General features: G+C 38.3%; 3 protein-coding genes across 9 annotated transcripts; 2 read left to right on the top strand and 1 right to left on the bottom strand.

Moving 5' to 3' along the window:
* Positions 1-164: 164 nt before the first annotated feature.
* On the bottom strand, positions 165-6707 carry tk1 (thymidine kinase 1, soluble). 2 transcript variants are annotated; one of them, XM_084930597.1, is made up of 8 exons: positions 6631-6707; positions 3525-3612; positions 3354-3385; positions 2850-2963; positions 2193-2286; positions 1493-1582; positions 1095-1214; positions 165-756 (listed from the first exon to the last, which is right to left on the bottom strand). In XM_084930597.1, exons 2-8 carry the CDS (start codon positions 3594-3596, stop codon positions 577-579), a joined length of 702 nt encoding a protein of 233 aa, XP_084786723.1. In that variant the 5' UTR covers positions 3597-3612; positions 6631-6707; the 3' UTR covers positions 165-576. The 2 variants fall into 2 exon arrangements, with proteins under 2 accessions (XP_084786723.1, XP_084786721.1); XM_084930595.1 differs by lacking the exon at positions 6631-6707 and adding an exon at positions 6589-6606.
* afmid (arylformamidase) lies at positions 6658-11991 on the top strand. The gene is made up of 10 exons (XM_084930593.1): positions 6658-6808; positions 7495-7599; positions 7692-7740; positions 7825-7910; positions 8021-8093; positions 8305-8402; positions 8524-8602; positions 10079-10214; positions 10699-10803; positions 11123-11991. The coding sequence occupies exons 1-10, from the start codon at positions 6658-6660 to the stop codon at positions 11150-11152; spliced, it is 912 nt and encodes a 303-aa protein (XP_084786719.1). The 3' UTR covers positions 11153-11991.
* A 924-nt stretch (positions 11992-12915) lies between these two features.
* cant1b (calcium activated nucleotidase 1b) lies at positions 12916-23771 on the top strand. 6 transcript variants are annotated; one of them, XM_084930585.1, is made up of 6 exons: positions 12916-13154; positions 13464-13501; positions 17342-17929; positions 18020-18160; positions 18953-19156; positions 21423-23771. In XM_084930585.1, exons 1-6 carry the CDS (start codon positions 13117-13119, stop codon positions 21791-21793), a joined length of 1380 nt encoding a protein of 459 aa, XP_084786711.1. In that variant the 5' UTR covers positions 12916-13116; the 3' UTR covers positions 21794-23771. The 6 variants fall into 6 exon arrangements, with proteins under 6 accessions (XP_084786711.1, XP_084786713.1, XP_084786714.1 ...); XM_084930587.1 differs by lacking the exon at positions 13464-13501 and having other exon boundaries at positions 12917-13154; XM_084930588.1 differs by lacking the exons at positions 12916-13154; positions 13464-13501 and adding an exon at positions 13163-13290.
* The last annotated feature ends 30 nt before the right edge of the window (positions 23772-23801 follow it).

Genomic DNA, 23801 nt, shown 5'->3' with positions numbered 1-23801 from the left:
TACTTTCCCATCCCAACATGACAGCTCACAACACAGCCTTTGAGTCTGCCAGGATTTAAACAGGTTATTTTAGGCCTCAGATGCTTGTAAGTGTATTTAATTACATATCACAGTATGCACTAAACATTTACATCTTAAAAGCAAAGAATTCCGCAGAAATGGCAAAGAGTTTATCCACACATTTTACTTACAATATGTAGTAAAACGTTGAGTCTGTGTTTCCATTGAGTATGGCCTTGTGAATGTCAGTACATTTGTTAAACACCTTACATTTACTAATGCTACAGTTCAAGATGTCATAAGCAACCTAAACAAATGTTACAGATATCACCAAAACACTGAATTCTGTGACAGCAGGTTTACTTAGATTCAAGGTTATTAAGTGCTTCAAGTAAATAATATATATATCAAATAGACACCAAATAATCTGATTTGATCAAATTCTTTAGCAGACATACAAATAATTAAAGATTCAGTTGTTATTTCAAATAAAAACCCATTTACTCTGCAATCTGCTTAGACACACACACACACGATTAAATGTCTCAACTTGTGCACCAAGTCTTTGTTTCGTCTTCAGAGGTGTAGAGAGGAGAAGAGCTTCCTGGGAACGCCGCTGTCCACGAGTTTTCCTATGAGGGCATTTTGTGGAGTTTCGTTCCTGAAGGGAGAACTGTTCTCTTTGTCAACCATCAGACCTCCGTAACACTTTCTGCACACCGCCTGATATTTGTCTGCGCCACCAATCACTTCCACCTATGACACAGACAAGACTTTATAAGTATACAACAGATTTATTGCAGACTCTCCATCTCCAACTCTAAAGCACTGGAGAAAATACAGGAAATGGTGAGAAAAATTCTCATTATTTTATATCACTGGATTTTCTATGGCATATTTTCATTCGTTTGAAGTCATCAGCATCATGCTCATCAAAGATGGGTTAGTTCCAGTTCAATCCAGAATCACAAATTAAATATAAGTGAACACTTCTTTTATGTTTTTAATATATTTACTGCATACAGACACTAAGTCTGTCTCATCACCACCCTTTGAAGAGTTCTTTTATCACAGCCTCAGTTATGCCTCCTCACCTCCTTTTCAGCTCCTATCCTCTTGGTGTAGGCAGCGTCTTTGAAACACTGCATGCAGACAGCGTGGAGCTTCACTACACTCTCCGCCAGAGGAACAAGGTTCAGGATGTTTCCAAACGCCTACAAGAATGTGCAGGACAGCAGAAAAGCACAGTCAATATCACTGAATGAACAGAGGTATAATTGCATTACAAGAAAAGAATAGACAATGTAGTGTGGAATAATGAGCGCATTGAGCCGTCTGCATCAGTGCTGCTCCTGCAGATTGTTCAGCATTTCCATAAAAATGTTCATCGTCTGGGACATTTTGTTACCCCTTCTTCCCAGAGCGGTGCTTGGTGTTGCCCTGCAGCAGCCACAGTCTACCTGTATCACACCGATATGTGGACACGACTCACCTTTCTCTGGAAGGTTCCATCTAAGGCAGCTACAATGATTGTCTTCCCTAAATTAGCCATCTCCTCACAAAAATCCACAGCATCTGGGAACTGCAACATGAAGGAAGCAGAGAGTATTTAATGAAGGTCTCTATGGAAGTAAAGACCTATTAAATCAAATAATTTTTTTTAAGCACTGGTCATTCAGGCTAGTGCAACTAGCAACCTCAGATGGCTGACGAAGTAACAAAACAAGATTCAGTGATGACCAATTTTAAATAAATTAAAAATAAGCTAAAATGTAAGTTTAGAATAGCCTATAAGAACACATCAAATGAAATTCAGAAATTACTTTAAATATTTTAAATCCCAAATTTTAAGAAAATGGATGAAAAAAGTAAAAATATATAAAAGAAATAACTAAAAACAAGGCTAGAGAAAATAAAAAATAAAAAAAATAAAAAAATAGCACAATGGCTATTAAAATTTTAAGAGTGTAAGAAACCAAACCAACAAAACTGAATAAACCCAATATATTAGTTAAAAGGGAAAAATTAAATAAAAACAAAGTAAATGTCTATCAAAATATCTAATAAAAAACAAGGACTTTATTTTAAAGTCAGAAAGGTAGCAGTATAGGATTTTTTTCAAAAACGGAGAGAAAAACAACAACAAAAAACAATGGGGTAAATGTAAAATGTAAATATATAGATAGACTTACAAACTGTCCTTCATCGATTCCAATCACACAAGCTCGTAGTGCCAGAGGCCGCACATCCCTCAGACAATTTGCTGGTACAGCTTCCATTGTGCTTCTAAAAGATGTACCAGAGAGAAGGAACTTAACTTCATACAGATGATGTGCACAGTCATTGCATTTGCTGTGACTGACCTGCTGAAATATTTACACAATCCATTTGCACACTTAACTACTCCACAGGAAAATGCACATCTGAGAAGTCTCACCACTAGAGGTCAGCTGGTGCTAACGTGTCATAACTTGGATTAAGGTAGCAAACGCAGCTTCTCCTCTATTTTTATTAAAACTCACCTTTTAGAGAATTACTTAATTGCTGTATTTGTTTGATGTTCATTATTATATGAAGACAATCAGTAGGATTATGCTTTCAGGTGTTCTACCTCTGCTGTATAACAAAATTATTGTTAAGAACTAATGTGTCCAGGGAGAGCACTTCCAGCCTAAGGTGTACTTGTCGGAAAATTGCATGCAGCTGTGCACAAATTAAAAATGAACTACTAAGCAAGACTGCATTGGGCTAATGTCTCCTCTTCCTCCTATTATGAAAACCAGAGGGTATTTCTGTGGATATGAACAGCTCAGCTAAACAACAAAGTAAACAGAAAAAACGAGGCTTACTTGTCATGAGTGGCCATGCCCGTGTCGGAGTACCGTGTATCTTTGGCATATTTGATCACCAGGCAGTTGTACTGGGCTATCTGGAAACGGCGCACTCTTCTCATCAGTTCAGTGCTGCAGAATAAATAAAGTTTGCAAACATCAGTTAAAGCCGGATGTTTATTTTCTACATGGACATAAAACTATAGTGAGACACTATACACGTAAGCGCGGTAACGAATGCTACATAACATGATTAGTATGAAAATAGTGCAAAAATCAGTGCACTGGTCGTTAAAATGTACCATATGCTGTATTAATGTGTATCAACTGTACGCTGTACAGTAACACGAACTGTTTTTATGAATGGGAGCCGGATAAACAATGCAGAATTTGGCGGGAAGTTTTGATTTGGGCGGAAAATCTTGATATAGTTTGTTTTAACATAATTTTACACGTTGGGCAAAAACTGGCTAATTAACGGCTCTAAAATGCTTTCTTTAGGTTTATAAGTGAAGAACCCACCTTTTGCCTGAAAACATCGGTCCAAAGATGACCTGCAAACGACAACAAAGAGTGGACGTCAGGACGTGAAAGTCGGTTAGATAACAGTTTTTATCACCACAGGTATGCACCGTTTAAAGTTATTTATATTTTCTTAATTACCTGAGGGTAATTTCTGTTGTAGACACCTACCTGAATTTGTCCCCGGGCTTTCCTCGGTGAGTTTGGTAGGACTCTTGGAAAATCTACGCAGTCCATGTTCATTTAAAATACACAATAACTTAGTAATAAAAAAAATAAAAGACAAAAAAACAGGTAATTACAACCGCTACTATCAACAAAACGATAACGTAGTCAGCAAACAAGAAGTTGAATTTGCCGCGCCGGCAGTTGCCGGCGGATTTATCCACAGTTCCACCAATCAGCACAGAGTCACGTGATATAGTTTGCGCCAAACAGGCTCAACAGCTCATGTCTGCCACTATTGACCAATCAGAGCCAAGAGGGGTGTTTCGTTAGCCTAAAAAATGGAGGGCTAAAGAAAAGCTCTCTTTTTTAGGCTAAAAGCGCATATTTTCTTTAATAATTTACAGTTTTATGTTAATATTTGTAAAGTAAGACCCCTATGCGCTCACGTAAAATAATGTAAGTAATGTTTGTATGTTGAGTATAAAAGCAAAAGGTTTTGTTTCATATATTTTATGCATTAACATACAAGGAGTATCTACTGTAGATGCATGAGGTTAATTTTACTCGTTTGATATAATTGCAGGGCCACTTGATGACATTTCACTGTAATATTCACTGGCTTGTCAGTTTATTAAGTACACCTGTTCAACTGGTTGTTTGCACAAGTATCGAATCATGGAAGCAAGGTGGTCAAGACAACCTGTTCAAAGAAAGTTCAAAGAAAGGTGATCATAAGTATTTCAGAAACTGCTGGTCTACTGGGATTTTTTTTTTTTACTTTGATGGTTCAAAAACGAGAAAATATCCACTGGATGGCAGTTCTCTGGGTGAAAATGCCTTGTTGATGTCAGAGGACAATGGCCAGACAGCTTCAAGGTGATAGGAAATACAACTCAAAAAACCACTTGTTGCAACCAATGTGTGCAGAAAAGCATCTCTGAATGAACAACATGTGGAAGCTAGCGCAGGAGACCACACCCGGGCAACCCTGTTTCATCTAAGAGCAGGAAACTGAAGCTACAGTTCACATTGGCTCATCTTAATTGGACAATAGAAGAAAAAATGAAATGGAATTGGAAAAATGCTGCCTCGTATGTCTGCTGAGAGATTCAGATAGGGCCAGAATTTGGATGCATGCCTTGTATCAGGATGGATCCATGGTTTTATATTGTATATTTTCTTGACAAAGTTTGGCCCCCTTAGTAACAACTGAGCATCATTTAAGCACCACCTTATTACAAAGCTTGTTTATTTATTTATTTTTTGTCTTCATCCCTTTTATAAAAACAATGATATGTATATGGAGTTTAGTAATTATTATCTTTGGTGTTTATGAAACAAAACAGTGGGCCTATGTTTACTTATTTTGGCCAAAGTATTTATTCACAAGGCTAAAGACCCACAGTATTTACATGCTATTCATCTATATGTGTATGTATTAAGCATGTATCTCTGTTCTTCAAGAAATAACCTCACCACTGTTAACTGTAACATTTTTTAATGTTTCATTTTGTTTAATATCTATTTAGGTTTAATTTACTAAACATCCGATTTTCATTCAATGCACAGTCTGTATTTTCCATCAGCTGCCCCATGGGTCATCCAAATGACTGTGGTAAATAGATTCCAGCTACCCTCTGTTTTCCTTGTTTTGTCAAATTTTTTGAATAATTTATAGTTTATGCTATTACTTGTCCTATGGCTCATTGTAGTGTAGGTTTATTCGACATTACATTAGTGTCACCTGCACTGTTTGTTAAGCTGTACTTCCTGTATAGCTGTGGTTTAGGTCACATGTTTGATCAAATCCCGGAACTAGATATAAATAAAGAAAATGTAGCTTTTAGTAACCGTTACTTCCCATTTTTGTAAAGTAAACAATACGGTTTTAAGCCTCTACCACTCCCTGTCTGACATTTCTGAACTATAAACGACCACGTCCACAATAGACATGGATGATTTATTTACTTTTCTAAAATGAGGGTCAGTCTGAAGTTCAGTCCACAGTTGAGAGCACGTCTTCTGTATTCATTAGCCAGCGACGACTTTAAACACCACAGGAGAAAGAAGAATGCACTGGACAGAGATGAAGAAAGGCGTAAGAGCTTAATTTTTATGATTTTTGTTTTTTCTGTGTTATTAGGATTAGTTCAGTCTTAATTCAGTGTGAAAACAAGTAGAGATCACCCACCCTGCACAGGATTGAGTTAGGAACCGTCTGCAAAATTACCTGGCTTACTGAAACAACAGTCTTGGGCAGTAATATAAAACCTATAAGACATATTTTTCTGCTATTACTTTTTTTAATCTTCCGTGTAATGAGAAAATGGAGTGCGCAATTAAATCCCCCATAGAGGGCAAACACCCGGATATTGGTACTTTGGATTGTAAGATATGCTTTATTGATCCCTAAAGTTGGGAAATTACTGCGATATCGCAGCCAAAACTCAAACACAACCCACAACAACATAGTCTAATAAAAAAGAATAGAGCAATAAAAAATACAAAGTCAGACAACAAAATAGTTCAATAAGGTAAAATATTCAAATAAAAAGAATTCTGTTAAATAGTGTAAAAGAGACTGATAAAAAAATTTAAATAAACGACAACAAAAGAAATATACAAAAATTATATAAAAAGCTGACTATAATGTGATGAAGTGCCTCTATAAAGTTGGTGTGTCTGACATGTCTTTATATTCCCTGTAAAGCACTTTGTAATAGATTGCTGTCTTAAAAAGTGCTATATAAATACATTTTACTTCCTTACTAAAATAAATTTAACAAAGCAAAATAAAACAGAATAACACGTACACTACTATAGTTTGTAAAAGCAATTGTCAGATAACAATGCCCAATATACACAGTCTAACTGTAGTGGACAGTTCCTGCAGTGTGCATTTAATAATATTCAGTAGAATTTTTTTCCTTTCTTTTTTTAGCAACCCTGGTATAATTTCACTCACCTATTTCACCTTCCAAATTTTTTTTTTAATGTTTTCGTCACAACTATATCCCAGGACTCCCATTCTGATAACAATAAAAAGAACTTGGAGTAATATAAGCACCATAGCAGCGGTGTAATTGCGGCAGCAGAAGGCGCTGTTCACCGTATTTACGTCGCTGGTCGCCGGCTGATGGTGGTTGGTGTCTGTTCTTTCATGGCCGCGCAGCTCTCATGTGTTTCTGTCTTGCAGGAGCTCGAGAGGCAGTATTCCCCCAGCAGGTGGTCCCCCAGGATGTCGGCCGACGACGTGATCAAAGCCCACGTGAAGGCTTTAAAGGAAGGTGGGTTTGTTGTGAAGCTGGATACACACGACTGTGAAACCCGGCTGTGGCGAACAGGCAGGGCAGCAGGAACACAGGTGTCGTGCCAAATGTCGGATACTCGGGGACATCTGTGTCCGGGTCGATTATTTGTGCCTTACTTTGAAGCTTTGACACGCATTCTGACAGAGAAGCTACATTTTTTCATTGTGCAGCATTTATAAAAACACTCACAGTGCTTAATGACTTACTCTAAGACTTACTCTTTAATCTGCCAGATTACAAGATCCTACACCTGTGCATATTACGCATAAAACTACGTATTTTGGATATTTAATGTAGTGTGAGTACTTTTTAAAAACAAAACCTCAGTGAATAAGTAATGCTAATAAGTCTCTCTGTCATTATACGTGTCGTTTTAAGGGCTATAAACATATTTGGGGCATTTTTTTTAGATCTATAAGTCTTAAACCTGAGACCTTTTTCCTGATAGAAATCACCAGTTTTGCCTGTTTTCATTTTTGATAAATGTTTTTAATTTAAGTGGTAAAATCGTTTTCTTTAAACAGAAAACAGTCTACTGATATGAAAATGCGCAGCACTGCTCAGAATGATTTCTAGTTAATTTGTCAGCAGTAGACAAACATGCATTTGGTCTCTTTGTATCTGTAATCATGGCGTTGTACCTAATGCTGTCTGCTGTTCAGGTACGGAGCGAGCCCGTGGTATGGCTCAAACTTTACTCAATGTCCCATATGGGGAGGGGGATGGAGAGAAACTGGACGTCTATATACCCAACATCAACTCTCTGGGTACGGACATGCATCGTTGCCCCACACACTGTTATCCTCCAGGTACAGAGAAGCTGGTATAGCATTAACAGGCCTCATCCTCTCTCTTTCAGATGTCCACCTTGTTGTTTACATACATGGAGGCTACTGGCAGTTTCTCAGGTCTGTGCTGTTCCTGGAATCTCTACATTTCCAACCATAATTAGATTTCTGGGTCATTCATTTTGGGTTTTTGTGGTCACACAGCAAAGAGGAGTCTGGGTTCATGGCTGTTCCGCTCATTGATAAAGGTGTAGTGGTGGTTGCAGTCGGTTATGACATTGCCCCCAAAGGTAGTCTTCTCATTTTTGACAGTATTGTTTCTGTTCTCTCAGGTGAAAAAGGATGATTTAAGAATATGAACTGAAAAATGTCAGCTTCCTGCTGTGACCTTTCTTTTCAGGTAACATGGACCTGATGGTATCACAAGTTCGCAGGAGTATTGTGTCTGTCGTTCAGCAGTATTCTCACATCAGGTAGCATTGCTTGTTTTTTTTATATTTGGATTGGATTGTATTTCTTTAGTTCTTTAAACCTGATGATGAAGAATGTGAAAGCTCATCATCATCAGGCTTGAAGGATGTCATCTTAAAGCCTCCCAGTCTAATGAAATTCTATTTGCAGCTGACTAAAATGTCACTGTCTCTGTTGTAAACGCACTGTGTGTCGTTCTGATGATTCACTCAGTGGTCTGTACCTGTGTGGCCACTCTGCTGGGGCACACCTGGCCGCAATGGTCCTCTCAACTGACTGGTCGCAGTACAGCATCACTCCCCAGATTAAAGGTGAAGGCTGTCAGTTGAAACGGGACATGTAATCAGTAATATAATAAGGCAGAAGTAATTTAGTATTAACAAAATAGGAGGTTAAAACATGCTACATTTTGGTTTTCTGATTGTGTTTTAGGTGCTTTTCTTGTGAGTGGTATCTATGACCTCCTGCCCATCTTGTCCACCTACGTCAACGAGCCTTTGAAGATGACAGAGTAGGTGCCTCACTACACTACAGACTGCGGTGCGGGATAGCTTCTTTAGTACAACTACATACACCATTTGCGACTCACTTTTTACAGTTATCTGAATTTAGAAACACCAATGTGGACATAGACCCTGTGCTTGGTAACAGTAGTTATACTTAAAGACGGTGGTTTTCAAAAAGTTAATAAATTAATGAAAGCGACTGAATGCAGCAATGCGGTATCATTGTATACTCTCAACTGAACATCTGTTGAAGCCCTGTCTTGGACTCTGTAGTGCTTTTGGTAGTCCAGCAGATGTATTCCCAGCAACATTGTCCATTCAAAGGGGAAATGATCCAGATCTAATTCGAAAAGTGAATCACTGGGAATTATTTTTTCCCTTTAATGCTGAAGTTACATTCTAGTTGGTTATTATACCAGAAACAGATCTAAGTTAATATGCCCTGATAAAGGCCAAATTCACCAGTTTTGCCCAATTTATTGTTTATTATGAGCGTTTAAGGCCTCAAAGCCCTTTAAAATGTGGTTATTAACTAGTATCTTAATATTTACATATATAGATAAAGTAAGCTGGACTCTTATGAATAACAGGAAAATTATGGTGTTACAGTTTAACCTTTCAAAATTAGCTAGCAACCTACCTCTTAAGCTGTCCTACTCAACTACATGTGCTGCAGACATAATAAGAGTATGTTCTAGAGAACGTTTATATGATGTCTCAAAATTTTTATTTAACTTCTTTGTTGTCTTGTGTTTTATGTAATGGTTGTTATAATTGTAAATAATCCTATCAGAAATTCCTGGATCCAGAGCCGGATCAGGATCAACTGCAAAACTGAGTCAGTTGAAGTTTGGCTAAACCTCACTTCTGTTCTTACTGTTTTAGGAAAATTTCTTTCTAACACACAAACCAAACCAATCACTTAACCTCCTCAGCAGTGTTTAAAAACAGAGTGGGTGTAGTTAGAAATAAGTTACCAGACCTAGCCTGCTTCTCTTCTTGAGGCTACATTAATTGGTGCTAACACACCTGAATGTTTGGAGGTTGCCTTGGAAGCTTAGTGGTGTAATCCCATTGTTTACAAACTGAAGTTGTGTTTAAAAAGTAATTCGACTTTCACAACTTGTGAACACTTTATGCAATTTCCCAATTTAATTGTCGTACTTTCTCAAACTTGGTAGCTGAGGTTGGTTGATGTGCACATTTGTCTTCCATCTCAATGTGTAAATCTAAAAAGTCCTTAAACTCATTTGTCATTGTCCAAATGAGTTTAAGGACTCCTGCAGTAATCCATTTGCATTTGGCTCTAAGTGCCAGTCCGTGTGACGTAAAGAGCATTGTGTGAACAAATGTCGTGATGCTCAACACAAAGGAGAAACTGTGCGTGTAAATGTCCTGGTGTTCATCTTTGTGTCCTCCGTTGGCCTGTGGTGCCAGTCAGTGCCTCATTCCTCTGTCTCGTGGGTGTCTACTGTTTGCAGGGAGGTGGCAGTTAGGAACAGCCCCAGCAAGCTGGTCCCTCAGCTCAAACTCTCCTCCTCCAGCTGTCAGATTGTTGTGGCTGTTGCTGAGAACGACTCGCCAGAGTTTCGCAAGCAGTCTGAGGAATTTTACAAAGTCAGTACCCGTATCTGAGAACAGATGCAGTTAATGATCGGTGTATAAGAATAATTCAAGATAAATGATTTAGCCTTTAAAACTCTGATGCTTTGTTATCCCTTTTCTTTGCTCCACTGCTTGTTTTGTCCAATTTTCAATTAGAGCTTGTATTCAATTTGCAATACAAGAAAAGCTCCCAAAAATCTAAATTCAAGCTAGGAAATGCTTGTCATTGTTCTTATAAACAACATCTAATGTATTCCTAAAATGTTCTGTTAAATCATCTCGTGGCCTTGTGGTGATTTGGTGTCTCCACCCAACAAGCAACAGTCTTTTAAGATGTAAATCACAAGCATTATGACCTGACTCAGAAACATGGGGTCAGGCTTTTTCATGTGTCTTTTGTTGGTGGAAACATCAATATACTTTCTAAATATGTTGTTATGCAAATCTGATATTTCCTCTGCTCTTTTTCTTGCTACCTCTTGTATTTCCTTTTAAGACTATGGAGGCGTCAGGGCTGAATGTCACCATGGAGGATGTGGCGAATACAGATCACTTCAGTATTATTGAGAAGCTGGTTGACGGAGAGTATCACCTAACAAAGGTAAATATGCAAACAAAACCAAAGTTATTGAAAGTTATTATGAATGTCAGTGCTTTTTTTTTTTTTTTACCACTCACCCTGTCTTTCAAAGCTTTATGAGCTCAATATACTGTATTAACTTATAGCCTAGTCAAATTTCACCTCCTGACATTCAGCTGCTCTTTTACTAAAAAACCTAAAAGTTTACAAGTCAAAAAAGTATCTCTGTAGATTATCTTTTCATCAAATGTTCAACAAATGTAGTTGTTTTTAACCTAATTTCTGCACGTTTATGGACTATACGTTTTGTCATCATCTTAATTTCCTGGTTTCTTTGTAGCTTCTCCTGAAGATAATGGGGAAGAGCTGAGGTGTTTTATCCATCATCTAATATCAACATACCTCGGTATCAACGAACACCTCTGAACAGAGCCATCATGCAGCAACACTGACTGAAATATGCATTGTTTCAGATTTGTACTCTGGTAAATCTACATTTTGTGTCCATTTGGATCCTTTGTCAGTGAGGTGCCGTGGATTGTTTTGATGTCTAGTTTCACTGTTTATGACCTTGTTCACTGTAGTTACTGCTTCTTTTTTTCTTTTTAAGGCCTAAGCTTTGTATGTTTCAGCCACCATGCTATGAAATTGTGTGCCTAAAACTAAGTCACATAAAAATGGCAATGGTAGTAAAACTATCATTTTAGATTCAGTTTGCACAATAGCTGTTAAGTAATCTCTTAAAATGTTTGTCCTGTCTCGTACCTTGCAAAGTCGATTGTTAGTTTTGGTATATTTCCGGTGTTTGTGTGTGTGTGGGTTTGTCTGGTTTGTGAATTTTTATTGTATTTCTTTTTTTGGGACAACAATAGGAGCTTATGTCAACAATAATGAAACCGAATGTAGATTTTTATTATAACTTCCACAATGCTTATATGTCACCCAGGGAACTTTAATATGTTGTTGCTGATAAGGAAAATAATGTGTCTTTGCACTTTTTATTTGATTATAATCTAGTTCAAGAATCTGAATATTCAGGCGTTATTTTAAATTGCAGATACAACTAAACTGAAACTGATGCACAGCACTACTTATGGCCATTACTCTAACATCTGATGAAACTGTTTACATGACTATGTACACTGTGTTCTGTTTATCGTTACTTATAAAGAGAACAATCAGTAAATGTTTATATTTGAGAAGCGATAATGCTGTCAGTCAAATTTATCTTTGTTTATTGTTTTCTTGTTTAGGAAATGATTTAAACTTGGATACAAGTGTGCAAAGGTAGTGAGGGACTCTAAATCCATTACTGTACTTAGAAAACAACAATTACATATTCGTGCAGTATAACTAATGAAATATTCTATTTTAAAATATTACAGATACTTCATTTATATTGAAAACTATAAATGGCAACTAATCAGTGCTGTTTTATTGTTCTAAAGGCAGTTCCAGCAGCAGTTTTACTGTACAGTTTGGCCCATAGGTTTTTGGATAGTGATAGATTTTAACTCAAGCAATGATTGAAGTGCAGACTTTCAGCTTTAATTCAAGGGCTTTAACAAAAGTGTTTAAGGATTACAGCAATTGTTTTTCGTATTGCTGCTCATTTTCAGAGGCTTACAAGAAAATGGATTAACTAGAGTAAGTCACAATATTAGGACTGTTTTGACCCTTGGATGAAAACCCTTTGCAGTGTTGTACAGCCTGAAGTCATGGACATCACCAAATGATGTTTTTCCTCCCTTGAAATGCTCTGCCTATATTTTTTTTAAACAGTCAGTGCCATACTTTTTGTGTGTTGTTGCAAACCTAACTTTAGGCTATAGAAAAAAAACTTCACATTATAATGTAAATAATTCCGCATATTGAGTACTAAAGTAGTAAGGTAGTTTGATGCTAACTGTAAGTATACTTACAGTTAGCATCCTGTAAGTACCCCCTTAAAATCTGGAAACCCCCTTGCTCTCTTTTAAATAACACAATCATGCCATGAATAAAAAATAAATACATACATAAAAAGTTAAAGTACATATTTTAAAATACAAATGTGTGTTGTTCTAACTGACGTAATAGTGTGGGTAATTGTGTACTCGGTTGGTTCAGGAGCGCTTTGTTTTGATCTTGAAGACTTTTAAAACGACGATAGTGACGATTACAGTGGTTATGATGACATTTCCCCTGTCAACTGGATATCAATAGTAAGTTAGTAGTCATGGTGATTACTGAGTCATAATTTGGATGTGCAGACGCCCAGTTTAGCTGCTCCGGAGTCTCGGAACAGGAGGAGCTAATCATCGAGAAACTTCCAACCGAACAGTCCCATCAAAGATGGACAGCCGGGCTGATTTACAGACTGTCTACACCGGGTGAGTCCTCAGTCTCAGCGAAGAACTCGAAATATTGAACCCTTGAAGCAGTTCACTGATTTTAAATCCGAGGAATAAATGTTGGTAGTAACGTTAAGATGCTAGCCGACGCTAGCTGCGTGGCTAACGGGAGCCGGTACGTTTCTAACTCTCATAAAGTGTTTAGCCAACTCTTATGTGGCTACTTTAAATACGTTAAATCCTTTAGGTTTTCACAGTTTGAGGCTCCAGTCTACGGCTGTGCTTGTGTGAGAAAGTCGGGCAAAGTTTACAAACTGCCAGGGGGTGAGTTGTTTGGTTTTTTTACAGGTCGCCTTATCTCTGCTTTCGTGGCCGTGTGGACGCAGGTAGGCACAAAGCGACGGGGGTGGGGGGTTGGTTATTCAACAGGCAACTAGTGAGAGATGCCTCACTTCATCTGGGACTTCAGAGTTTTTATGTTGTACTTATTTACACGTTTAAACAGTGTCCCACGTATTTACTAGCTTAGAGAGATGTGCTGATCTGTCCCAGTTGTTAAGATGATGAGCAGAAAGGAGAGCAGCTAAACTAGTCTTTACAGTAAAGAAGTGAACGCAGAGGTTTACAAAACTGTAATATAAGACCATAAAACAAACAGGATATATTGTATTTATCCCAAAAGTTGTGAAACTCTTAGATTTGTTATAGATGTTAAATAATGAACACAACCTAAACAGAATAGATTGAATAGCTCTAATAAGTAGATTGTGATAAAGGTCATTACAAATAAAAAAAGCTATATTATCTATATCTTATACAAATAATTTAAAGTTAAAATATATACAGTAGTATTAAATGGTTATTAAACACGTAGTTCGGTGTAACAGAGTGCATTTATGAGTTTAAGAAGTAGAAATCGCAATTAAATACAATGCAATATATTAGTTGTTCGTATTATTGATGCCAAACCTTTAATCTGCCCAGTTTGTGATATATCAAACTTAGAAATAAAACAATATAGGTATTAATAATTGTGCAGCTCATTTTTCTTGTTTAGTGATCTCACAACAGAGATGTGTTAACGTCCTCAGACTATTGTAACTTTATGGTCCATCCTGTGGTAAATGAACTGCATTGTTTCTAATGAGCACCAGGAAGCAACTCAGGTGATTGCAAAAGGACTTCAGGTTGAAAACGGCCCTCTGCCCCTATGCTCTGACCTCAGTCAACCCTTTTCCTTTCAGGTCATACTGAGTAAAACTCAAAGTCTATTTTATATAATTATGGTCATTTTGAGAAACAGAAAGGAGGATTACCCAGGATATTGTCACTGGTTAAGGATTTGTCAATCAGAAGACATTGTATAACAGGAATTCACAATATGACCACAAACCAGTGGGTGATGACACTTTGACTCCACCCATCTTTCGTACCATTCATGGTTCCAAGCCCAGCTTTGTTTATTCAGCCTTAAATAAGATAAGGAAGAAGTTGATGATTGGTAACTAGAGAAAAAATTATATTTTCCTTCATTTGCTCAGAAAGGTTTTATCTTGACCTTGAAAACAGGGTGTACTTCTTAGGTGATAGCTTTGTTAACACAGCTGAGAAATGACCAGGGTTTATTGGACGTTGAAAAGCAGTAAAAGTCAAGAAAATAAACTTTGTCATTCGGCCACTTTATAAAACATGGTTACAACGTCCTTTACAGAACACAATAAAAAAACGGATCAAAGTAGAAATGGAGTTTGCCAACCTTTGTGCATACCTTTATTTGTCTTTCTTGGTTCCCTGTTGTGCATTAGTTTTGTTAAAAAAGTAACCAATATATTGTTGGAAAGCAAAGCTTGGTCCTGATTCAAAGTGCTTCAGGATGACCTAAAGGTTCATTGAGCTTACTCATCTGTAATTGCTGACCAGGGCTCCTTTGTTCTCCTCAATTCATTATTGAAACTTTCTTGGCTCTGCAGGAAGGGGGAGAAATTTGAGATAGCCGACAAGGAGAGAAAAGGAGGAGACTCTGCGAGATCAGATATTCATGTTGAACGAGTGCTGGCGGAAGGGGGACAGGGAGTTTATTATGGGAAGCGTGCAAAGGAGAACAAACATGACAGTCGTGGCGTGTTCAGGAGTGAAGAGGCGAGGCAAGGGTGAATAATTGAACTCTTCATACAGCGTACAGTGAGGCTGTGTCTGGCTCTCCAGGGATGTGAATTACGGGCCGTATATTCAGTAGCAACAATGAAGGGTTTGTTTCATAGCTAATTTGACATGTGTGTATTTGTGTATGTGGTTTGGAGAGCATGTTAATCGGGAAGTCTGAACTTGTCTAGAGAACTGTTCAAGAGGCAGTTCTCTGGAAAAACTGTGGTGGGAGATTATGTGAAGTATTTCAATAACACGAAACAGGATGTTGCCAAGTCTTTTCTGGTTTGCTTTTTTACACAAATTTTCAGATGAGAGTCTTTCGAAGCATAGGCTTGTTTCCTGTTTAATGTCATTGCTTTTTAACTGAGAGAGACAGAGTTTTATTGATGCTGCTGTGATGATGCTGATATAATTTGACTATAATTTTGTTTTATTTATTTCTGCTGTCAGTGTTTAATTTATAGCTGTAGTAATGTTCACTGTTTAGGATTAAGTTCTGCCGGATTGCAAATTGTTGTATAGCAAATAAAGTGAGGTAATCTTTTAAGATGTATGCTAAATATATTTTTTATAGTTATGATAATGGAACATTATTACAATACTTTATTTAGAGCTCAATCTGTTTTAGTGGTGCAGCTTTTTTTACTGTGCCGGTTTATCGAGGGTCACCTTGGCATCCTTTGTTTTTACAAAACAAACACACTTCTTGTGTTTCAGGCAACTTGCTAACTATTTGTGAAACGGGCAAGTACCCATTTTTAACTGAGTAGACCGTGGTTTGTTAAAACAGTCACTACTGTTGAACTCAACCTTTATTGAGCATACTGTTTAACTATTTTCTTGGTGTCAAGCTTTAATATATTCATTCACTTAATGTACTACCAGCAGAAGATGACAAACTGATACAACCACACCTCTACGGATCATAAAAACATGTTTACCAGGATAATTTTGTGTCACAGAGTAACTAAAAAATTGTGTTATCAGGAACTGAGCATCCCAGCCTTGCTTGTAACTGGATGACATTGCATTTTTCTTGTAATCTGATGAGCTTTTCTCTGAAACCACAGAGGGACATTGCTTAATTGCTTAGTGTAGTACATCCTGTACCGCCACCCAGATCCTAGCACATCTCCTAATGTGATATATGTTGCTGAATCGTATTTGCATACAAAACGTTAACTTTTAGCCTGTAAGTCCTTTTATTCTGCACCCTCCTGTTCTGTCCTGTTCCTGTTCTGGTTGAGAGTAACAAAAGAAACATAAGGTTCACATTTTTTGGGGGGGGGGGAGTTAAATTGCACAAAAGCTTCCTGTATATAGTCTGATAAATCTGCCCTGTTGTTTTATGTTGCCTCTGTTTTATGTTACTATTAAACTGATTGTTTAAAGTCTTAAATGTCTAACCAGGGATGGCAGCTCCACATGGTTAAACATTGTTGTCACATAGCTCATATGTACCAATAATATTTACCAGTGCTTTCATTTTTAAATAAAGGGATGAAATAAACGGAGCAAAGATCTGGTAACTGGCACCCCCTCCATTCAGAGGAAGTAGGATGGGTCAGCTACCTCCTCGGTATTCTGCCTGAACAGCACAACAAAGACCTGCTGTGAATACAGAACAATAGGAACAAGAGCCCAGTTTTCCTTCTGGTCGTCCTCTGCCCTTTGTTCATTCTTTCTATATATTTCAAGTTTTAGTCATTTTTCTACTCAAAATTTACTTAAATATTTTGTTAAAAATTGATCGAAGTTGCAAATTTGATTATCAGCTTTCATTTTTTACAGTACCTCATAATGCACATGAAATGTTTGACGTGATATGTGTAGATATCATTTGTTTATTGTTTCCATTGTTGGAAAGGGAGAGCTCATCATCATCAGTTTCTGTTTTGAACATCAAAACGCAGTTACACAAATATTCAGTAAAGCTTGGTATGAGCAGTTTGATGTAGGAACCGTTTTCTTTTCCAAGCACTTTGTTCTTTGTCAGATTTTGACTTTTTATATTTCATTTTTTAATGTATCCTCCATCATGCCCCTCTGCTGATAATCCTCTTTGTGTTCATTTCCAGACCATAATCACCCCCAGACCACAGACAGTAAGGATGAAAAGGATACTTCAATGACCTCCTTTGGCATGGCTGTGCGAGGCCTCCCTCTGGCCTTAGCATCCATGACTCAAACTGCTACCTCCGACACGCGCTTCTACCCAAAATGGCGAGCGATTGCCGTGGCGACCCTGTTCGCTTTAGTGCTCATGTTATATTTGCACCGGACTGTAGAGGACTGGGAGCGTCCAACCAAAGGTTACTATCGGAACAGGGTTCACAGCTTTCAAATGCTCGATGAGGGTGAGGATGACTTATTCAGGGACGCCAATAGACAAATTGCACGAAAACCCGGCCGCCAGCAGAGGAGGGAAAAACCGTACAATCACACATATCCTCTGAGTCCACCTGAGAAGACGCTGCACGGCACCCGTTACCGCATAGGAGTGATTGCAGACTTGGACAAAGCGTCACAGAGCTCAAAGGATCAGACGTGGTTCAGCTACATGAAAAGAGGTCACCTGACTGTTTCAGCCTCCGGCGACAGACTGGAAGTGGAATGGGATGCGGAGACGGTCACCCTGGAGAGTCATCTGGCTGAGAAAGGACGAGGTACGTGAACTCAGTGAAGGAACTCAGATTTATAGTTGCATCTAAATATTGTTTTTGTGCTTAAAATTACGTGTGTTAACTCCTCTGCAGGTATGGAGCTATCTGAGCTGGTAGCATTCAATGGTCACCTGTATACTGTGGACGACCGTACAGGTGTGGTGTACAGGATTGAGGGCAACCAGGCAGTTCCTTGGGTTATATTACCTGATGGTGATGGCTCAGTCTCCAAAGGTGAGTCCTTTTCAAAACTCCTGAAGTCTCAACTCACAAACTCCACAGTGCTCTTCACACAGCTTCAGGCGCCACTGGGAGCATTTCAGAAGCAAATAGTTTATTCTCTGTTTTTTTTTTTTTTTTTTGTTTTATCTTTCTGCCATGTTCTGCACCTGCTCTGTGAAACTTGATCTGGCTTCTCTGAAAGATAAACCTGGTGCTGAAAAAATACACCTGGAAGTGTCCCTGCAGGGAGACTTCTGAAACGTGCCAGAATGCAGCGCGTTCAAATATAATGTATTACTGGGTTTATAGGGATCTTTGTGTCCAGAGGAGGAAAACAATCTGAACAATATGCTGGTCTTAAACAACACAATATGGTTCTTAATGAAATAAAGACAGATAATAGCAGCTGTGGATATGCTAAGGTGGAGTAAAGATGGCCAATTAAGTTGGTAAATTAAAAACACAACACGGACTCCACAACTTCAGGGATCATTTCAGGGAACAGTCACCCTGTTGAGACTATTCAAACCAGTTTATAATGCAATAGAGAGACTGCTGTAATGAGACTTGTGATGCACTCTCCATTGGATGTTAATGGTCCATTTATGTAGCAATAATTCAGCGTACCACTGCTCGTGTAAATCCACTATTAGGCAATAAATTAAATATGATAAAACTAAACCACTGCATGGTAGTCCACTTGGTTAGTCAAACACTGGCGCTGTCAAAACCGTTTTTCTTTGTTCATTTGAAAATAAACAACCAAAAATGTCTCACTCGTGTGTCTTTTGTTTGCTTGTGCAGGTTTCAAGGCAGAGTGGCTTGCAGTAAAGGATGAGCACCTGTTTGTTGGAGGCCTGGGGAAGGAATGGACGACGACTTCTGGGGACGTCATCAACAACAATCCCGAGTGGGTAAAAGTTGTTGGCGTCAGTGGGGAGGTGGAGCATCAAAACTGGGTGCCGCACTACAACGCCCTACGGAGTGCAGCGGGGATCAAACCACCAGGTACTGTTGGGTGTGTTTTGGGTTTTTTTGTTTTGTTTTGTTTTTCAGTACAGTCTGAATTAGTAATCAGGCTTTATTTCTATTTACTATTAAACTTCTTGTAGACCAACTTATAACCTATAAATTTTGCTAAATGCTTATGTTATATTTGCCTATTTAATTAAAACAAAAATCACTGATTTACTGCTTTGAGGTTTTTTGTTTGTTTGTTTTTGTTAAATACAGATTTCATTAGGGCTGGGTATCGTCACTGATTTCTAGAATCGATTCGATTCCGATTCACAGGGTCCTGAATCGATTCGATCCACGATTCGATCCACGATTCGATTCGATTCGATTCGATTCAATTCGATTTGAATCTGGGAAATTTTGCCTCAGACAGTCAGAAATATTATAATTCAGATCAGTACATTTACATATTTTTGTATCTATAAAAAGGAAGCTGACACACGCAAGACTTTATCAAAGGTGTGAGCATCACAGCAGATGCCTTTGTGTCAAAGTAGCTGAAGATAAAACACAGAAAAACATGAAGGTGATTTTCCTGGCCTGGGATTTTATAAAAATATTCTGCAGTACATCAAAAACGAAAGAAGACAATTAATAAACATATGAACATTACCTCTGAAGTTACAGAGGTTTTATTAGAGACACGGCTAAGCGTTTTGCATTTTGTATAATTTTAAAAAGTTAAAATTTGTTCAGAAGCCTATTGAGCGGCAGAAATTAGGTTTTCTGTTCGGAAGTAAGTAAAAGAAAAAAAAACATCGGCCAACAGCCTGTATATAATAGTAGTCTTGTGCGTAACAAGCAAGCACAGATTTCGGGGATAGACGGGAAACTGTTCTTGAAGTACACTGAGAAAGAGAGAGAGCTGTGCATGAAGTGTGATTTTATCGTGGTGGAAACAAAACAGCAAAAGTCAGAGGGAATTCATGACGATGTTTATGTGAAGCGTAGTTTGGATCTTCTTTTGCTGCTGGTTCAGTCAATATTGTTTGGAGAGAGATAAAACTAACAGCTTTAGAATCGGCGCAAAAAGGGCGTGAACACAAAGTGCGGACCCGCCGAAACATCAGAATCAGCAAGCTGTCGGCTTTCAGCCCCGACCGTGTCCGTGCCGTCGGGTGAGAAAGGAGACATCTCACTGATTCTGATCCGCGGGTCCGCGCTTTGTGTTTAAGTCTTTGTGCAGAAGCCGTGTACCTGCTCTCATTTACTGTTTTAAATGTTTGGTGGTTGTCAAAATTTTGTGACGTTTCACCTCAGATTCTGGAATTTTGGGCAAAATACATTTATATAAAAAAATCGATTCAGGATTTTAATGAATCGATATCACTTTATCCAAGCCAGAATCTATTTTAATCGATGAATCGATTATTAAAACCCACCCCTAGATTTCATATCTTTTTTTTAGGACTAGCATTTGCAGTTTTCTTCTGAAACTACAGTCAGACCAAAATCAAGCTGGCCCAGTTTTCCCTGTTAGTGTAGCGAAATGCAGACGGAGACAGGAAATGTTTTGTAATCCTCTCATGAGCCAGCATGGCTGCTATGATGACAACAGCAGTCCACAAAGTTGTACGTTACCAAAAAACCCAGCTTAATCCAACTTTTTACTCTTTTTACCTTCTGTGCAGCCAAAAACATTTGGTTTATGGGTTATTTAACAGAACAGTAACACACAGGTAACAGTCAGCACTTGTTAAGTAAGAGGTCAACTACTTCTCTCTCACGAACTGGCTAAACATCAGAGAAAGTTGCACTTTTGTCCTCCCAACACTTTCTTTGTCTTCTGATGTAGTCAACTAGATATGCGAGCTAAGACTTCCTGTTCTGTGTGAATGTCATTGTTAACTGGAGGCAAAAAAAATTTATACAAAGCTAAGTTGTCTTCAGACAATTGTGAGTGGGTTTCATTTCATTCCCCTTTTGCGTTCCACATGGCCTGCTCTCACATGTGATTTAAACTAGAAACCAAAACCTGAATCCTTGTCGTGCCAATAATCCTGTCTCTTGCCCACAGCTACTGCTATACATTGGTTTATAGGGACTAAAGACTTTAAGCATAAATTGGGTATGAATTCTGGTATAACTGGGCTTAATGTGAAGCTTGATAATGTATAAAAGCCAAATTCAGGCACAAAACAAAGAGCTTAAAAAATTATTGAAACCAAAACATTTGGGAAAGGATAAAACATTGTGAAATGTGGAAATTACCTCCAACTCCTTGCATTCATTTCCGTTACCTTTCCTTGTTCTCTAGGCTACCTTATCCACGAATCAGCAGCTTGGAGTGAGCGTCTCCAGCGGTGGTTCTTCCTCCCTCGCCGTGCCAGTCACGAGCGTTATGAAGAGACGGCAGATGAGCGGCGTGCCACCAACCTCCTCTTGTCCTGCCCTGCAGACTTCCGCTCCGTCAGCGTGCAGCGCGTCGGACCGCTCAACCTCACACGTGGCTTCTCCTCTTTTAAATTTGTCCCAGACACAGATGATCAAATCATCCTAGCCCTAAAATCAGAGGAGGATGCAGGCAAGATTGCCACCTACATCATAGCGTTTACACTAGACGGCCAGGTGCTGCTGCCTGAGACAAAGATAGGAGATGTAAAATATGAAGGGCTAGAGTTTATTTGAAAGAGGCAGCGCTGAATCTGCAGCGTTCCTGTGCAATATGATGTGACCAGATTCAGAGATTATATAACTACGATTATTGAGAGACACAAGAAAAGTTAAAAGGGAAACCCTGAAGCATAGCTGTGTGTCGCCAACCACAGACTGGCTGACTGATGCAGCCAAAAAACAAATGTTTTAAAGGCATTACTACTTAATTTAAGCACTGCTACATTGCTGTCTAAACTTCCTGGTTTGACACTACTGAGTCTGTTAAACACCAGATAAGATGTAGATCTCTTTTCCTGCAGCCGAACTCTGCTGGTCAGACACTCAGGGAAATGAGACGGAGCATTTAAAAAAAAAAAAAAAAAAGAAAAAAGTTAATGTTCTTACATTACTTGAAATATTTAAGGTCACTTGTTGCTTTGGATTTTATTTATCCTTTTGGATACACTGAGGTTTTGTCATAATAGAAACGGAACAAGCCCAAACATGTTCACTTGTTTTATTTCGGCTGTTCTGTAAATGATAAGTTATGCTACGTAAGTCTAGAGGGGCGTACTATGCAGCAAAATTAAGCAGGTAGTGAGATATGTTGAGTTTGGAGTCAAAGTTTTCAGTGTCACAAAGGTGACTTCTCTTTTACTTTTGTTTGAGATCATTATGCTGAATGTAATCTGGGTTTTACAGACCAGCATGCTTTACTCACTTGTTCTCCCATGACATGAGTGACATGTTCCCGTCTGAGGGGATACATTTTTATACAGAACCTGTTCAGGTACTACTGAACAACAGTGCAGTAAAGTTACTGTGGCACAAACAGTGTCAACTTAGTGATGCAGAAAATGCATAAATAGGTGTTTTTCTTTGGTCTTACTTTGTTACTAAGTCTAGTTTACACTGTCAGTATGACATCCTGATAGAAGACCAATCAGAGAATTAATTATTAAAAAGAATATTCACTTAAGAAAATCAATTATTCGCTTTAATTCGGTCCAAAGACTGAGTGACCCATATAGTCTTCATTATGAGGAACTCTGACTCAAATGCAGTTTGAATGTTTAAATGGATCCAGTTTAAAAGCTGTAATACGCAGCTGTCGTATTAGAAATAAACCCCAGCATGAAGTTTGCACTGTATGGAAAAATAATTTTTTTATGTTCTTCATATCACTTCATGACCCATTTCTGCTGATTGGCACTCCATCGGTTTATGTTGTGCAGAAGAGAGTCAAAGGACATCAAATGCCCCCCTTTCATGTGAGCGAGCGCAGAGCCTGAAGCAAAAGGCCTAAAGCTGCTTTCACAGTTTTCAGATCTTCCAGCAGGATGTCACTCTGATTTCTTTACTTCGTATCATTGTTACCGCTTTAGCTTTAGTAAACCTGTAGACTTAGTGATTGTTTGGATTGAAATGTATAAGGCCTTTAATCATGTGGTCTAGTTACAAACAGGTGTACAGTTCTGTACACACACACACTATAACCTCTTCTTTGATTTTCTGTGAGCCAATCAGAACACAACCAATGGATTCTTGGTTTCTTTTGGCTGGTTGGTGGTCAGGCTCTACATCTTTTTTTTTTTTTTTTTTTTTTTAAACTTTGACCGTGGTGCCAGCAAGAGAACTTGCACTCCACATGTGCTTTGCTCACTGCTGCACAAACCATTAAAAATACAATTTTTCCAGATCAGAGGGGTACTGTCCACATGTTCTGTGTGTAAGCTTGTCTGAGCTCGCTCTCTCACACACACACACCTACCTGTTAATTGTCACTGAAGGTTTTGTCAAACCAGCTTATGCAAAGAAAGCCTGGCTAAACCAAACTTGCTTCCTATTACACCCCTCAGCTTAAATGTTGCCTCACATGTGTTGAGTAATTATGATAAGCTTCTCAAGCCAGAGAACATGTGAATCACCAGCTGTTTAATGTAACCATAATTAATCATTAATATATTCCCTGTATCCCCTGAAATGATATTAAAATTTCTTCTCCTTTAAATTTTTGCGTGTGAATCGTGATATAAACAAG

Source organism: Perissodus microlepis, chromosome 6, assembly GCF_051167445.1.
Source record: "Perissodus microlepis isolate ML-2025 ecotype Zambia chromosome 6, ASM5116744v1, whole genome shotgun sequence".
In the NCBI taxonomy this organism is placed as follows: domain Eukaryota; kingdom Metazoa; phylum Chordata; class Actinopteri; order Cichliformes; family Cichlidae; genus Perissodus; species Perissodus microlepis.
Note: the sequence above shows the minus strand (reverse complement) of the source record. Positions and strands in the feature narration are given on the sequence as shown.